The sequence below is a fragment of the Salvia miltiorrhiza genome, chromosome 7 (genome assembly GCF_028751815.1).
Source record: "Salvia miltiorrhiza cultivar Shanhuang (shh) chromosome 7, IMPLAD_Smil_shh, whole genome shotgun sequence".
NCBI classification, from domain to species: domain Eukaryota; kingdom Viridiplantae; phylum Streptophyta; class Magnoliopsida; order Lamiales; family Lamiaceae; genus Salvia; species Salvia miltiorrhiza.
Window position 1 is genome coordinate 4,315,989 of NC_080393.1, and position 17,074 is coordinate 4,333,062.

Genomic DNA, 17,074 nt, shown 5'->3' on the forward strand with positions numbered 1-17,074 from the left:
ATATATAAAGTAAACTGATCTGGTCTGTGGAGGCAGGTTGCCAAAATTCATGGATAAGAGATGGTCAGATTAAACAAATATATGTAACACTAGCATAAAATTAACAAGCAACTAATGTGGTTGTACATGTGTGCGCGCGGGGGCGTATTTTGAAAGAAAAGCAAAAACTCCGTCCCAGTTATCTTGATACCTTTTTTTGGCACATGAATTAATAAAATAGTGTTTTGCGTGGAGGTGAAAAAAGTGAAAAAATGAATAAAGGATAAAATTTTGCCAAATAAGGGAATGTCTCAAGATAGGTGAAACGCTCAAATAGAAAAGTGTCTCAAAATAGGATAAAATTTTGCCAAATAAGACTAACCTATGAGATGCGAAGTTGAAGGTCGTAGTTTTCGTAGTCAGATTGCTGCTCCTCCAGAATCTGTTTGGCTGAAGCCATAGTAGAATCGTTGCAATCTTCCAACTCGATTAATTGGAGGGTTGGGATTTCTCCAATGCGGCCTGGGATTTCCTCTAGCTCCCAACAGTTTCGTATCATGAGATGTCGGAGTATAGGAAAGTTGGTTTCATCAGCTCTCCAACGCACCAGATTCAATTGTTCGAGTAGTAGAAACTGCAATGAGCTGAATTCATCTCCTTCCACTGCTTCCCACTCTTCATCTGCTTCTTCGCATTCTTCATTTGTGTCCTTGCTTTTGAAGGCACAGTTGCGTATCTTGAGCACTTCCAGATTCGGTAGTGCACATAGAATCCTCAAGACTCCTGGATTTATTAGACAGGTTATCAGAGTTAATTTTCTGAGAGTGGATGGAAATTTCAGCCTGGGCAGATAGCAAGGAAGAGATCTACTGTATCGAGAAATGCATCTAAATGTTTCGAGTTTATGAAGATGGGTCAGATCAACTACTTCACTCAACAATGCATCTTCTTGAACATAAAACATTCGGATTCCCAGGCTTTTTATATTTGGAATTCTTTCCAAGAAACCCCTAATCACCGAAGGAGTTAGCCTCACAAACCATATCGTCTGCAACTTCTCCATAACAATGTTTTTCATGTAATCATCTTGAATAAAGATTAAGCCACCAGTTATGATATGTCTTAACTCAGACATCTCCCACAAGTCAGATGGGGCATAGTCACCGGATGGTCCGGATAGATTAGTAATCAACGTCTGCAAATTACACAATCTTGATATTCCACTACGTAATGAATGGCAGTCGACAGCTAAGTACCGTAGGTTGACAAGTTGTAATATTTCTCTTGGGAACTCATAGAATTCCATTTCCATTACATTCAACACCCTAAGCAACCTTAATCTGAAAAACAGGGGAATTAGAACCTCATCCATGTACAAGCTGACACCGACTAGAAATGATCGAGCAAGTGACATCTCTGATGAAGCATACTGATAATCTTCCATTCCATATGATGTGTGAAAACTCACACGGCGCAGGTCAGAGAATGTGACCTCCGAGGCATTCTTGACGCATAGAAACTTCTCATCATCTGCTTTCCTCATGCATACCTCTCTCAAAAGATCATGCATGCTGTACCTGTTTACTTTTCCATACTTACAACGTCCAACAGAAAGTAGATTCCTCTCCACGAGAGACTTTAGGTAACCCTCTGCCTCTTCCTCCAAACTTTTATCTCCATTTGATTTCACAAATCCTTCAGCTACCCACATACATATGAGTCTTGAGGCCTTGATCTCATAATCTTCAGGGAATGCACCCATATACAGGAAACATGGTTTCAAGTGAACTGGCAAATGGTTATAACTTAAGGAAAATATACTCGAGAACTGTTTGTCTGATTGATCAGCAATTGCAGCTCTTACGTTGTTCCCAATATTCTCCCAAACATCTTTTGATCTTTCCACTCTAGACAAGAGCCCTCCAATCACATTGATGGCAAGAGGAAGCCCACCGCAATCACTTGCAATCTTCTCTCCTATCCCTTGTAATTCTTGAGGCCAATCCTCTTCTCCAAAGACAATTTGGCGAAGTAGATCCCAACTTTGAGACTCGCTTAGCAACTGCACCTGATGCTGGAAACTCTTGGAGTCTGCATATTTGGCGACATCTGATTCCCTAGTGGTGATCACAATTCGACTCCCGTTACTATTGTCTGGGAAGTACATCCTTATCTCATCCCAAAAACCGGTGCTCCACATATCATCTAGTACAATCAAGTATCTTCTACCGTACAAGCACTTATATAGCACATCTTTCAGTTTTTTTTCCTTTTCCTTTCCAAAATCTTTTTCAATTATGCAACGTAGAAGGCCTAATAGAATTGCTCGCATATCGTAATCTTGTGAGATTGTGACGTAAGCAAGATAGTTAAAGTGCTCAACAATTAGTGAATCTTGACAAAGTTTTCGAGCGAGAGTGGTTTTACCTATGCCACCCATCCCAAGAATGGGGACAATCTCCAGCTTCCTCCGCATCCCGAGCAGCCGATCCTTCAACCGCATCAGATCTTCATCAACTCCCACCAAAATGCTCTTCGAATTGATCAGATCATGCGACAAAGAAGCACCACTCGATGAACTGCCACGCGACATCCTCTTCTCCTCCGCGAGCTTCACCACTTGTTCCATTACAGAATCAAGTTGTTGGATTACTTGTTGTAAATCTGGTGTGGAAAAAATAAAGCTCACGCCTTGAGGGCTGGAAAGGATTTGATCAACCATGCGTGATTCAATCATATCTTCTGCTTTATGTGCTGCTTCTCTAATTTGACTCTCTAAACCTTCTATTTTGGGGTGCAAGGTTTTTTCAAGAATCTGCTGCAGAGAAGCAGCTTTTTCGAGGAGGGATTGAAGTTGTGGTTTGTTGTGATCAAGAATCCAGCATGATTGTTGATCAGGATTCAAGATTTGTTGAAGGATGGTGATGAGTGGTTGAAGATTGTAAGCCATTTTTTATTGTGTATCGTATCCTCTTCTTACTCGCAAGAACAGGATGAGTTGCAACTGTGGCTGTTAAAGTTGAAAAGTTAATAGAACACGATAATGTATTTAGTTAGGCACATGGGTTTGTCGGGTGCTTGATTTTTTCAATCTTTTAGTCTCTTCTCTATCATTTGTCCTGTGCTTGATTATCCTAACACTACTTTACATGGATCAATAATCACGATCTTGAAGGTTTCAATGACCCATAAAATTATACTCTCTCCCTCTCTTTAAATGACACAAATTTTAATAAAATAATTAAATATATTGTGACTGGAGTAAATGTCTCACTTATTATAAATAGAAAACTAACCAAAATTAGAATAGATATATTTTATGAGCACAGACGAAAATGATAAATTGAATATATTTTATTTGGACGGAATGAGTACTATTCAATTTAAAACTCGATTTAGAATTATCATAACCAGCCAATTTGGTTTGGAATATCGGTTCGGATGCTCTGTCCATAGCTATTATTATTAGTATTAAACAAACATTTTTTCGTGTTTTGTCGTATTATATTTTTAATTTTACTCTTGAAAATCTATGAAAGTTACTGGTGTGACGAGGGCAGAGGAAGGTGAATTGATGTGTATTAAGGAGGCTCTCTCTTAGATCAATGATATGGGTTTAAATAATACATGGTTGGGTGAATTCGGACAGTAGGGTGACGTGTGACGTGATCAGTTCCCGTGATAGGAACATCACATAAATGGGTGTCCTCGCCTCCTACTGCCGGTCTGAACTGATAACTTTTACAGCTTCAAAATCAAGAAAGTGAGTAGGAATCAAAATGCTATCGCTCGTTGTTTAGCAAGAGCCGTGAGAGATGTTGTTGCACTTCATGGTTGGAATGAACCTCCGCCCTTTGTGAAGGGTCATCTCCATGTTCTATGTTCATGTCGTTAATAAATGATCTCCCTATTGTCCAAAAAAAAAAAAAAAAAACTTTACTCTTGAAAAGATATTTGTTATAAAAATAAAAATTACTATTATTATTATGAACTCAAAGTAACATTTATTATTAAAATAAATTTTAATTTTAAAAATGATAGTATATAGTATAAAAATAAATCATACATTACAAATAATATTTTTTAAAAATACTAATAATATTTTTAATAAAAGAAAAAGGTGATACTTTGTCGAATTAACTGAGATGGATCGAGGTGGAGCAGGTATGGACTTCCTTAGGGGTGAATTTGCATAAAGTTGATTAAGTCTACCAAAATAAAGAAGCCCACTTACAAGTCAACTCATTTAGACCCATACCACTTTCCAAAATATTAATGAAACACAAAGATTAGGGGCAAATGGCTTACAATCTAAAATTTCTCAATCACTCGTAATCTCTGTTCCTTTATATCCCTTGTAATTTCAAATTGAGAAATTATAAATTAAAAATTCACTTACATATTTTTTTAGATTTTGTCCTTGTGGTCAAAATTTATCTATATATTGCATATAAATAAATGGGTTATTTATATTTAATGTCTCGTCATTAGTTGAGTAGGAAAAATAATTTCACCTTCAAAATATACTTAAAAAAAATCACGATCTTTAAAAAACAATTGCAAATATTACAAATAATTTCACTTTCAAAATATACTTAAAAAAAATCATGATCTTTAAAAAAAATTGCAAATATTACAAGGGCCAAAAATTTCCAGTATCGAAAAGATCAGAAATTTTGTCTCACAACAAACTTTTTGACAGAATAGTTACAGTTCCAAATCATCTTTTAGAAATCGAATTTTTCACTATGTATCATATAGTATAAAATTTTGTTGAAGTTTTAAAATTCATTTTTCACATATTTTGAAAACGATGTTTACATTATGATCTAAAATTCGGACCACAAACCGTAAGTAATCATAAATAAACTTTACCTAAGTTACACAATTTTCTACTTAAGGTGTGTTTGATATGATGAAAAATGAGAGAAAAAAATATATTTTGAATCATTTTTTATTATTTTTATATATTTATTATGATGGAAAATTTTCATCAGGCATAGTGAAATATTCTTCGGGCAGCTCATTTTCATTATTTTTCTCTTTAATGTTAGATAATATTATTCTAAAGTAGGGATGTGAAAATATTTTTCAATATTTCGCATCTTTTCATATCTAGTAAACATATAGTAATAAAAAAAGAGGAGAAAAAAAATACTAATATTTTTGATTTTTTTTATTTATCCTTTTCTAATAAAATTTTTACAATAAAAATAAATGCACCCTTATTAAAAAAAAAAAGGAGAAGACGAGGACCATAAACTGTAAATAACCATAAATTAACTTTACCTATACACACTTTTCTACTTAATTAGAAAGGGAGAAGAAAAAGAAAAGAAGGCAGAGAGATGAGGACTTTGAAGCAGATCTCATTTAATAATTCATTCATTTCACTGAAACAGGGCAACAAATAAAAGGAAAGTTGACTTGTCATTTCCACGCAATTGACCTCTGTAATAAAATCACATTAATCAGCAGCCCTAAAATCCCTAATATGCCCTTAACTGAATCCCACCCACTCCACTCCGAACCCCTCCACCTCCAGACCCTTTTTCGTCATTCCTCAGTCCCCGCGTCAACCATGGCGTCTTCTATCAGTTATACTATTTGGACCTAAATTCTTGACTAACTGAAACCATTGCGAAATTTCCTCATCAACTCTTATTCTTTAATTTTATTTTAATTTTGTCGCGTGTATAAATCCACAAGTCATCAGTCGTTGCTTTCTCGCTTATCCTATAATTTAACTCTCTCTCTTTCTCTCTAAAAAATTCTCTGAAATTTCTTCGATTTTTGGGGATTTGCATGGCGACTGAGGACGAAAATCAGCTGATGGCGGCAGAGCCGGGGCAGGGCTACGCATTGAGCGGGAAGATAATGCTCAGCGCCATCGTCATACTCTTCGCCGTCGTCGTTTTCATGGTGGGCCTCCACCTCTACGCGCGGTGGTACCTCGTGCGGCTGCGCCGCCGCCAGATCGAGCGCCGCCGCCTCCGACGCGGCGCCCGAGCTCACGTCGTGTTTTACGCCGACAGCGTAATCCCAGCCGGCGCCGACCGGGGGCTAGAGCCGGCGGTTCTGAGCTCGCTGCCGGTGTTCCTCCACTCCGCCGCCGGGGCGGCGGAGGTGCCGCCGCTGGAGTGCGCCGTCTGCCTGTCGGAGTTCGAGGAGAAGGAAATCGTGCGGCTGCTGCCCAAGTGCAACCACTCTTTTCATATAGAGTGCATAGATATGTGGTTCCGGTCACATTCCACCTGCCCGCTCTGCCGATCGCCGGTGGAGAAGGTGGCCGGCCGGTCGGAAGCGGCAGTGGAGCCTCTCGAACCGATTGGGGAGTTGAATTCGTCCGAACCGGGTTCGAGCTCGGGGGCCGATTTAAATTTGTGCGACACGTGTCAGGAGACGACGGCGTCGTCGCTGGGGGCGAGAAAGGGGGCGGATTTGGTAGGGGTGAGGATTGAGGTGCCGCTGAGGCGGGCGGAGGCGGCGCTCGAGTTGACTCAGAGTTCTCCGGCGAGTCGGCTGGCTTATTTCAAGAGAATCCTGAGCATGGGGAGGAGGTCCCCCGCGGCGGGGGCCGGCGCCTCTTCCAGCGGCGGAGGGGGACCGACGACACCGCGTGGGGCGGACGAGTTGGATTTGGAGAGTGGGATCGGTGAGTCGAATCAGGGAAGCAGTGGGGTAGAGGCGCCGAGGTGAGGAAACCGCGCCGTATTTTCGCGGAAAACGACAGCGTATTAGTGTCCAAATTTTATGTTTGCTGCAAAACGAAGCGTTTTGGACGCGTGGCGTGCGAGAGGGAGGGATGAGTTTCCCTCGCGGAGCCGCCGTTGGGAGTGGATTGTAGATTTTATGTATAGGAAAACGTGGATGGAATTATCACATAGTGAGAGATTTTTTATATTGTTTTTTTTTTGTATAATGTAAAAGATACATGTCATATGTTTATTGATTTCTAAAAAGAAGTAAATTCTGGACATCGACTTGTATAGTGTTCTATTCTATCGGTAGAAGTAAATATTGATCCGTAAATATTGTATAGTACGCTTGAGTTGGTCTAGCGTTAAGAAAAATTGTAATTCGTATATTCATCACTTATTCTTATAAAAGGAAAATATCATTAAATTATAGTATTCGAGTTATATCATTATTGTCAAATTAGTATTTATATTCTTATATCTTAACTAATTTGATTAATATTTATTTTGAGTCCTTTGAATTAAGTTGATAATTTTTTTTATCTAAAATAAATATAAGTAAAAAATATTAATTAATTATTTATTTTATTACTAAATACTCCCTCCGTTCACAATTCAGTGCCCCATTTGGGTGTGGGCACGGAGCTTAAGAAAGCTGAAAAAGGTGTTGTGGTGAAATATAAGGGTAGTTGACTAAAGTGATAAAGGTAGTTGACTAAAGTGATAAAGTGATAAAGTGTAGTAAATATAGAATATAAAAGTGAAAAAGGTGTTTGAAGGTGGGTCCATTAGTGGCAAAGGGTAGTAAATATAGAAAAAGTAGGAGAGTAAAATGGTACAAAAAGCAAAACAGGGCATTCAATTGTGGACACTTTTTAAAGGCCAAACAGGGCACTGAATCATGGACGGAGGGAGTACATTTAAAATATTAATTTTTTTTTAATTTCGTATAAAAATGATGATGGAGCACCATAATTTTATATTATTTTGTTGATCCTAAACCTAAAGCACTTTAATGTTACATTATTTTGATTAGTTGGTTTTGGTACGTAGTAGTAATAAACGTGTCGGCGCGCCAAACTCCACAAAATATATTTAAGTGAGAAAACAAAATAAAATTGTTGACATATTATGAGTCTGACGCGACATGATTGAGATTCGAGAATCTAATAATATAATGCGGGCCCTAGCTATACGCGTTATAAAATGAACCATATCTGTTTGGTGTTAGACATTTTCTTATTATAAATTTATTATAGTATAAGAAAATTAAATGAAAAATGTACTAGCACATTTTTTTTAATTTTATGTTTTTAAGGATAAAAAAATATGAAAAAGTATTACATTAATAATTTATATTTTCTAAGATAAAAAATATATAAAAATACTATCACATCAATATTCCGTGATAATATTATCATAAATTTAGTGAAAATGAGAAAAATTAAATTGCCAGATTTTTTTTTTTCGTGGGGCACAAGAAAACATATTAACCATACAAAATATAACATATAATAGAAACATGATTGAAAATATATATTTCGAATATTTTCCATTCAAGAGAACGCACCTCTAGAAATAAAGGAGAGATGAGTGTGAACATTACATTATTAAAACCTTTTATTTACATAGAGACTCTTCAATTCTTCATCGTGTTGACGTCTCTTAAGAAATTAAAATTAACCATATCTAAAAGTCATAGAATCTATAGTCTTCATTTTAGAGTAATTTATATAAAAAGAATTATTCAAAATTGTATTAATTCAAAGAGAGTAAAATAAAATAGATTCATTTTGGTAATGAAATCACCAATCGATCGGTATAATTTTCAATTTTTATGCAGAGACATAAGAATAATACATGCAATTTCTATTCCTGAAAATTAAGCATCATCTTTCTCACCATCGATTTTCGACGTATAAAGATCTAGCTTCTACTCATTTAGGGTTGACCATCCCTCCGACATAAGGAATTGCGGTGTTCTTCACCCAGCTGTCATCGCCGGCGTACACCTTCGTCGGAGTGAAGCTATCGGCAAGCTCCGGCGTCATCTTCTGGATACCCTTCCACGTCACCCGTTTTGCGGTATTCGCCCCCGGCCCACGGTTCTTGTACTCGCCGTAGTAGAGCGTGTCGAGGGCGAATGTCCCCATCCACGGCGTCCACCCCTCCGGCGCGATGAAGCCCTCGATGTTCGACTCCATCACGATCGTCCTCGAGAACGGCTTCATCGGCCGGCCGAGGTACGCCTTCGCCGGGGGCTTGGCGGCGAAGAATTCCTTCTCCGCCGTGATGGTGCAGTTCTGGACTACGGTCACGCCCACGCCACGGCTGTCGTTACGGGCCTGGGAGGTCAGCGAGCAGATCTGGTTGGGCAGCGGCTGCCTGACGGCGATGACGCAGTTCTGGAAGACGGCGGCGGCATCGCCCCAGATGATGTCCATGGTGCCGGAGATGCGGCAGTCGCGGTAGAACTGGCGGTAGATGTGGGCGTAGAGGGTGCTCTGGTAGCTGCTCATGTGCACGTTGTAGAACACCGCCTTGTCGCCTGAGACGCGCACTGCTATCGCCTGGCGGCCGGAGGCTCCGGCCGTGTTCTCGATCCCGATGTCCTTAGCCATGAAGTCATCACCATCAACAGCTGTAACGCGACACGAACATGCACATATTAGTTACTTCCTCAGTCAATGAAATAAATATCCATTTAAGGACGGCACACGTTTTAAAAAATATGTATTGAGTGTGGTGTGAGTGGAATAAACGTCCCATTTTTTGAGAGTATTAATTAAAAAATTATGTGAGGTACACTTGCCAAAAAGGAAAATGGTACTTATTTTGTGGACGGACCAGAAAAGAAATAAGTGTACTTATATTGTGGACGGACGGATTATAATAATATTTTTTAAGAAAATACGTATAAGAATAGGATTTTGTAGCCAGAGCTTACAAAGGGTTGCAGTCTGGAAGGTGGGAATGCCCCCTGCGAAGCTCTGGCTACCGGAGATTATAGTCTTTGTGGGCCCTTCTCCGATGAAAACGACGTTGTTAGCGCCGCCGGGAACCTTGAGAACCTCCTTGTAAACACCGGCCTTGATTTGGATAATGAACAACTTAGTACTATTAATGGGCGCCGCTGCGATGGCTGCTGCGATGGTCTTATATTTTCCGCTGCCGTCTAGCGCCACCACTGCATTCGGCGTAAACTTCCCCGGAGCAGCTCCGAGGAGGCTCCTCTGATGCCGCTCGACGAAGCCGGGGATCGTTTGTTCGAGGACCCTTTTCGAGCCGCTGAGAAGTTTTCCGAGATCAAGCGACTCGAAAAGCTTTGCCACGCCGTCGACTATGGCGAGGCCGTTGCTGAGCAGCTCGCCAGAAGTTTTGAGCAGTTGCTTCACCTTCTCGCCTGTCTCCCCTGCCAATCAAAAACATACATATATTTTTATGGTTTTCTCCGCATAAAAAAAAAAAGTAATAATAAAAATTAGTGATAATATTATGATAATCCACCGGTAGTATTCTCGAAGGCGTCGACGCAGGTGTCCTTGCAGGTGACGCCGGCGCTGAGCCAGACCTTGACGTCGTCGATGTAGTCGTCGACGTCACTGACCTCGAATTTGTCGATCTTGGCGATCGATCTTTTGATATTATCGACGGTGGTGTTGAGCACCTGCTCGCAGACGGCCAATGCCCCCTTTGTCCGCTTGTCGGCCGCCGCGTCTTTGTACGTCTGCGACTTGGTGATGGCGGTTCGGAGGTTTTCGATGGTGGAGTTGAACGACGAGAGCAGAAGCCCCTTGGGTTCGCTGTTGTTGGAGTTGGCGAGGGTCTTCTTGCAGGTGTCTTTGTACTCGGCGTTCGCGCACATGGCCTCGATCTCGGCGGCCTCGCCGGCGCCGGCCGCGGCGGAGGAGATCATGCACGCCACCACGACGAAGGTGGCGAGGATCGCCTTATTCTGGGTATCGCCCATCTTGGCAAATTATTTCTATACACTTTATTTATTATTTTGTTATTTACGATCTTTAATTTGGTATTATTGAGTGGATTGGTATTGGGAATGTGGAGATTGGGGTTTATATAGTTCCTGAGATGACAGCGTTTGTAGGTGGTGATTTGTGTCTAAAAATGGAAGGAGAGAGAGCTGGAAATTGTGCGGGTGAGATTTGGTCTAGTGCATGCAAATTTGGCGGACGTAGTCACGATGTTATTCATCCAATGATGAAAACATTTTTGTGTCACGTTATATGGATAGATGATAGCTAGGTAATACTCCATGTTAGTTTTGTGGTAATTCATGTTATAAGTATAGGGGCGCGCTCCAGTGAGACCCCCTATTTTTCGTGTAACATGAGTACAATGAATAAGACATATAATACTAATGAATAAGACGTATATCTAACGAACAAGATGTATATACTGATAAAAAATAAAATTTAAAAAATTGGTAATGAATAAGACATATATACTGATGAACAAGGTAGTATATACTGATGAACAATGCAGTATATACTGATGAATAACAAAATTTAAAATATTGTGCTCCCTCCAGGATTCGAACCCTGCAAAAAAAAAATCATCCTCCAAATACAATATCAGCCATAGGATTGCTGAAATAAACGCACCAGATCGTGCCCTAGATCTCACTAAAATTAGGGGGTCTCATTGGAGCGGCCCCCTATAAGTATATATGTTTATACAGTCACATATACAGTTTCACTCATTTTCTATTTTTTTCACATGTGTTCCTCGAGCATGATGAAACTTAACAATAGTCAATTTTTAATTTCTTTATTTTCACTCTAAATTTATAATTAATAGTATATTATTATGAGGTAGTGACGTAATAGTATTTTTTATTTTACCCTATTTTTTATGATATATTTACGAGAAAAAAGAAATACATACATCCTTATAATTTCTTGTATTTGTGGCGTGGAGCCGTGAACTTTCTAATAAACTTCTATGAAGCTTTTCGCAAATTATAATTTGACTACAATTAGATCTACAGATTGATATTTTACTATGATATGCTTATGCAATAATAGTAATTGCTAGGCCTGAGTTCGATTTTTCCCAAAATAAACCTAAGAAGCAATTTATCCATTTAACGATACTGATCAACCTTATTATTTTAAATTTTAATACAACATAATTTTATTTTAACAAAATATTGATTTTTTTAAAATAATAATAATAATTAATATATATATATATATATTAAATTATTAATGAAATAAAAATCGATTATCTGGGTAATCGATACCCGAATTTTTTGAAAATCTAATAACCGAAACCGATCCAATAACCGAAAAAATTGATTATTGGATAACCAAACCCGAATGATTCGGTTCAGTTACCGAATTATCCAATTACCTAATATCTGTTTAGACAGTCCTAATAGTGGCATTATGACATTTAATTTGATTGACGGGTGTTCAACAACATGGCAATAGCGGAGGTAGTTTTTTTTGTCATTTCCATTCGTCCACAATAAGTTTGGTATTTCCATTTTAAGACATATATGTTTATATTTTTATCCTATTCACACACAATATTTACAAAAAGTTCATCTCACATACCATTTATTAATTAAGAGCATCTCCAGTGGGAGGCGCTATAAGGTGGTCCCCACCTTAGCGTCTCCCCTCCACTGTGCATTGACGTTATAAGAGGCGTTAAAATCTCTATTTCCATTTAATCATATTTCTACTCTTCTATTTTAAAATTTAAAATTTTCATTGAAATTAAAATTCAACATTACATTAAAAATAAAAATTACATAATTTAAATAATTAAAATAAAATTTACATAATTTAAATAACTAAAAAAATTACGATAAATTAAAAATCCTAAGCTATATGCATCCTCTACGCTTGAGCACCTCTTGGATCATGTTGTGTACCATGTCAATTGAGCGTCCGTCGTCCTCGAAGTGTCCATGTTGAGGATCTTCATATCGAACTCCTCCATTTTCACCTCGGTCGCCATTTTTTTGGCTTCTGCGATGCTACTGGTTTGGATGGCACGTTTCTTCATGCTATTGGCAACTTTTTAAGCACGTCAAAGTACGACCACTTTGTCGAAGAGGATTCTCCCTTCTTCCACTTGCCTTTATCTCGTGGCCTTGGGGCCTAGTCGTGATACTTGGCTTCGAAGAAGTTGTTGTTGTCCGCCTTCGGAACCCTTCAATTTTTTTGCGAAGTGTACATCACCGGCCTGCGACACGAACCTCTAACAGTCACGCAAGAAAATCCAAACTTTGACATGCTTGAATCTTTTCCCTTGGTTCGCCTCGTACATCTTTTGGGCTTCTTCGATGATTTGATCGTCGCTCATCCCGCTGCCCCAAATCACCTTGCATTTTTCGTAAAAAGACTCTCACACTTTAACGCCCTTTTGAACGCGTTGGAACGCGTTGGAAGTGGGATTTGATGTGCCTACTCTCACTACCAGGAGCTCCCCCTGGTTTGAGAACATTGAATTTTTCGGCGATATATAGCTTCCCAATATTGAATCATCCTTTGGGACGTTCCCAAAATAGGGTTGTGGGTAGCCTCTGCCCACAACATGCAGATGAGCTCTATCTTGGCGCTCGTGTAGAAGGCGCGGGGCTTTGAAGACTTAGGCTTCGCCTCTTCTTCTTCATTGACGGGTGGTAGCGTTGCCGGCGTTGGAAGATTTCCCGAAGTCAAAATATTGGAGGTTTGATAAAAAAGAGCGAACCTCATCATTAGGTGGGAAGTAAGGTAGCCGAGCATCCGGCGTGTTTATCTAAATAATCATTAAATTCGCGATCCATTGCAAGAAAATAATTTTGAGAAACAAAAATTTGAAGTAAGAAATTTCAGGATTGCAGGAGTGTAAATTTGAGGATGAAAATAGTAGTATATATAAAGGTATGAAAGGAAATAAAAAAAGAAAAAAAAACCTAATCTAGCCGTTGCCCCCAAACGGTCCATTTTTTTTTTAAATATGAAAGATTTTTTTTAAAAAAAGAAGATTTTTCATTTTTTTAAAATCGCGCGTCCGAGAGACGCGCTAACCATTTTCGCCCCAAACACCCGGTTCTCCAGAAATGCTCGAGCACGCATCGCCGTGGCACTCTAACGCACGGTGTGTCGTGCTGGGCGACCCAATGTAGCTCTCCAGTGCTTGCACTAGAGATGCTCTTAACTAATTATTCAACTTTGATGGGACTATTTCTCTACTTCATACACATCTTTCAATATTTTCTTAAACTTCATTTCCTCCCATCCATACTACACTTATCGTGGACGGAGTGTGGGATAACTCGTGCGGGACTTCACCACCATACGACGGTGGAAAAATTACACCGCACGCAGACATGAATACAACACCTGTGTGCGAGACCTCAACACCACACAACGCTAGAAAAAATTAAACCGTGCATGCAAGCGGGAATACAATATACCTGCATGCGGGACCTCAACATCATACAACGGTGGAAAAACTACACCGTATACTGGTGAAAATAAAACGCCATCCCAAAATGAGAAAACATCACCGCAAGCAGACGAGATTGAATCCAAAACTATCATAAATGAAAGTCTTTGAGTGCTTCAACTTTGTCACTTGAGCAATGCCTCACGGGCTTTGATATGCTTTAATCTCTGAACATTATTTGACAAACGCGTCATAAAAGAAAGTTTTTGAGTGTCTCAACTTTATCACTGGAGCAATGCCTCAGCGGCTTTGATATGCTTTAATCTTTGAACATTATTTTGCAATTCTTTTACGAATACTTTTGCATTCTCTTTCGTGTTCCAATTTCTTTCTCTAACTACGCCAACGACGTCGTATTATATTCTCCTTTTTTTTTTTAAAAAAAAAAAAGAGAGACCATTTTTTTGAACTTGAACAGGCAGAGAGAGAGAGAGAGAGGTATGGCGCTTGGAAAAATGGGGATGAGGGAAGCAACTGCAGTGGCAGTAGCAGCTCGGATACCGAACCTAGCAGCAGCAGCGTTGGGACCTTTCCGATGGCGGTGCCGCCGAAAATAATGAGAGCAGCTGAGAAGGACGAAGAGTACACTTCGTCTACGACGCCTTCCGCCACCTCTTTGGTACCCTAATCAATCTTCCTATTATTTTTTTCTAAATTATCGAGCTAAATTATAATTATCCGGCGTTTAGATTCCCTATAAGCTAGAAATACTTGCGTTTTATCTTGATACACAATTTACCTAATTTCCAATTCCGTTTGCTCAATTCTATTGAATTATCAATTGTTGTATTGGGGTGCGTTTGCTTTGAGGTATAAAAAATGGATAAACTACCTTTGTCATCTTATACCTCGTCTGCTTTAACTTAAGAAAAAATTAGAGTAGGACTTATAAAATGTAGGGTAGCACCTTAAATATATTATCATTCAAAACAAACAAAATGTAAAAATATGATGCCCACTTTAATTGATAAATTTATACCTCATTATATTATCCCTCTGTTTAGACGAATAAAAAGTAGACACACACCCTTAGAGAGATTTGAAATCATGTATGCTTATATTGAATAAAATCTGTAATGCTTACAGATTAATCAGAGTGAGGTTTTCTCTTCAAGTTTGTTGTTTAGCATTTAGAGTTGAATGATGTTTGTATGATATATCATGAATATTCTTATAATTCCATGAGACCTTTGTGTTTTAGAAGAGTGTTTATTTTTCATGATTGATAACATATATGATGAAGTATTTTTATTCTTGTCATTAAGACTTCTTTAATGGAACATGAATCAAGCAAGTTAGCTCAAATTATAGAAATTATTAAGGGTCTTGAGGTATCCCAATGTTCTAATCCATCTTAGTAAACGATAGATTAACATATACTATTTGTATTTATCTAGACTAGTCCTCAATAGTAAATGCCCCTTAGAGAGTAGAGATAAATCTGTCTTTTTCAAACATTTAATATTGGATACCATATTTAATTCTATAAATTGGTCGAGAAGCTGCTTACAATTTTGATGATGGAATTGCGGATGTTGTGGGATTTCTGTTCTAAGGGGCTGGGTTACTTCGTTGTGCAGACAAAGCTTTTGGGACAGATGCTCTATTATGTATTAACCACCGGTGCTGGAAGACAGAGCATTAGTTCACCTAGGCAAGATACAAAAATAGTGCTCCGGAGCTTAAATGGAGTATAAGATTCTTCATGACGTTGATTTGTGCTAAGTGGATATGTTTTCTATATAAAGTCTTTTAAAGAAATGTTACACTAGGATACTTACTAATAGATACAGTTGGAATATTCATCAGTTTTAAGTCTCTGAGATTGTGCTGCAAACTTTATTATTCCATCAGTCTCAAAATTTTCAGCATTGCCTGCACATAGACACTTAAAATTTTAGTGTTTACACGATGAAGAAAATGATTGAATAATTATTATAGGAAATTCAATCAACTAATAGTTTCATTTACAGGTTGTGGGACCATTTGGACTTCCTTCAACCCGAGCTAGGCTCTCCCTTTTTATCATAGTGTTCCGTATATTGCTGAAAGGATCAGGTTCCAAAAGTTCCATACATTGCTCGACTCTCTTGTCCTTGCTTATCATTTTCGGATTCTTTGAACCTCAAGGCGCATTAATGACGGAGAAATATGTGTAATGTTAAGTTTCCGAGAGAGATGGCCTTGAGGAAGTTTTGACCCGGGATATGCCTGCCTGGCTGATTCAAGACCCTGTCTTGGTTTTTCAAGGTATGAACTGAAAACTTCGTATCAAATTTCCAAGGTTACTTATCAACTTCATGAAAACTGAAAATGTCAATATTGGCTTTATTTGGACTATGGAGGAGTCTTCCCCTGATCTTGTATTTGCACCACTATCTTTTGTTGCCTAATTCTTTCTAATGAGCATGATATCGTAAAATACCCTTTATTTTTTTGCCTAGGTCTAGCATTCTTTTTATTTAAATAATTTAGATTTATGTAAATGATGTTGCTGTCTTGTTTTCTGGTTTTGAAAATGAAGTTATCAACACATGCATCAACTAATTAGTTTACATTTTGTGAAGACAATCATTATCTATTTTGAGTTTTGATTCTTTTATGGCCTTCCTAATTTTCTTTTCCATTTCATTCCTTTCTCTATTTCTTATGATCACAATTTAATATTAAAAGCTTTAGGACATGCTTGGTATGATGCGAATGAAATGGGGAGGGGGGATGAAATTAGGGGGCAATGGAATGGAGGGCGGAAGGAATGACAAATCTTGAGAATGGTAGGCATCATCATTCCACTCCCTCCATTCCATCATACTAAGCATGTCCTTATGGCTCGTTTGGTAGATATGTTAGGGTCTGACTAGATAGTTTAAGTCAAGATATATATATATATATATCTATGGGTTAGGTTCTATGGAGACCCAACAAATAAGTAG

At 38.5% G+C, this 17,074-nt stretch overlaps 3 protein-coding genes across 3 annotated transcripts; 1 reads left to right on the plus strand and 2 right to left on the minus strand.

Annotated features, from left to right (window-relative positions):
* Positions 1-361: 361 nt before the first annotated feature.
* LOC130993087 (putative late blight resistance protein homolog R1A-10) lies at positions 362-2,929 on the minus strand. Its single transcript, XM_057917811.1, has one exon. The coding sequence runs from the start codon at positions 2,927-2,929 to the stop codon at positions 362-364; it is 2,568 nt and encodes an 855-aa protein (XP_057773794.1).
* A 2,678-nt stretch (positions 2,930-5,607) lies between these two features.
* On the plus strand, positions 5,608-6,956 carry LOC130991879 (RING-H2 finger protein ATL2-like). The gene has a single exon (XM_057916320.1). It carries the CDS (start codon positions 5,785-5,787, stop codon positions 6,676-6,678), a length of 894 nt encoding a protein of 297 aa, XP_057772303.1. The 5' UTR covers positions 5,608-5,784; the 3' UTR covers positions 6,679-6,956.
* Positions 6,957-8,405: 1,449 nt separating this feature from the next.
* LOC130991821 (pectinesterase-like) lies at positions 8,406-10,767 on the minus strand. Its single transcript, XM_057916225.1, has 3 exons — positions 10,185-10,767; positions 9,625-10,089; positions 8,406-9,318 (listed from the first exon to the last, which is right to left on the minus strand). The coding sequence occupies exons 1-3, from the start codon at positions 10,645-10,647 to the stop codon at positions 8,615-8,617; spliced, it is 1,632 nt and encodes a 543-aa protein (XP_057772208.1). The 5' UTR covers positions 10,648-10,767; the 3' UTR covers positions 8,406-8,614.
* Positions 10,768-17,074: the final 6,307 nt, after the last annotated feature.

What these genes read in the sequence shown, in the direction of transcription:
- LOC130993087 (XM_057917811.1), bottom strand. Translation starts at nt 2,929, where the DNA reads ATGGCTTACAATCTTCAACCACTCATCACCATCCTTCAACAAATCTTG.
- LOC130991879 (XM_057916320.1), top strand. Translation starts at nt 5,785, where the DNA reads ATGGCGACTGAGGACGAAAATCAGCTGATGGCGGCAGAGCCGGGGCAG.
- LOC130991821 (XM_057916225.1), bottom strand. Translation starts at nt 10,647, where the DNA reads ATGGGCGATACCCAGAATAAGGCGATCCTCGCCACCTTCGTCGTGGTG. An exon ending in CGCCTTCGAGAATACTACCG is followed by an intron (nt 10,090 to 10,184) that starts GTGGATTATCAT and finishes TTTGATTGGCAG; the next exon opens with GGGAGACAGGCGAGAAGGTG. An exon ending in CTTCCAGACTGCAACCCTTT is followed by an intron (nt 9,319 to 9,624) that starts GTAAGCTCTGGC and finishes GTCGCGTTACAG; the next exon opens with CTGTTGATGGTGATGACTTC.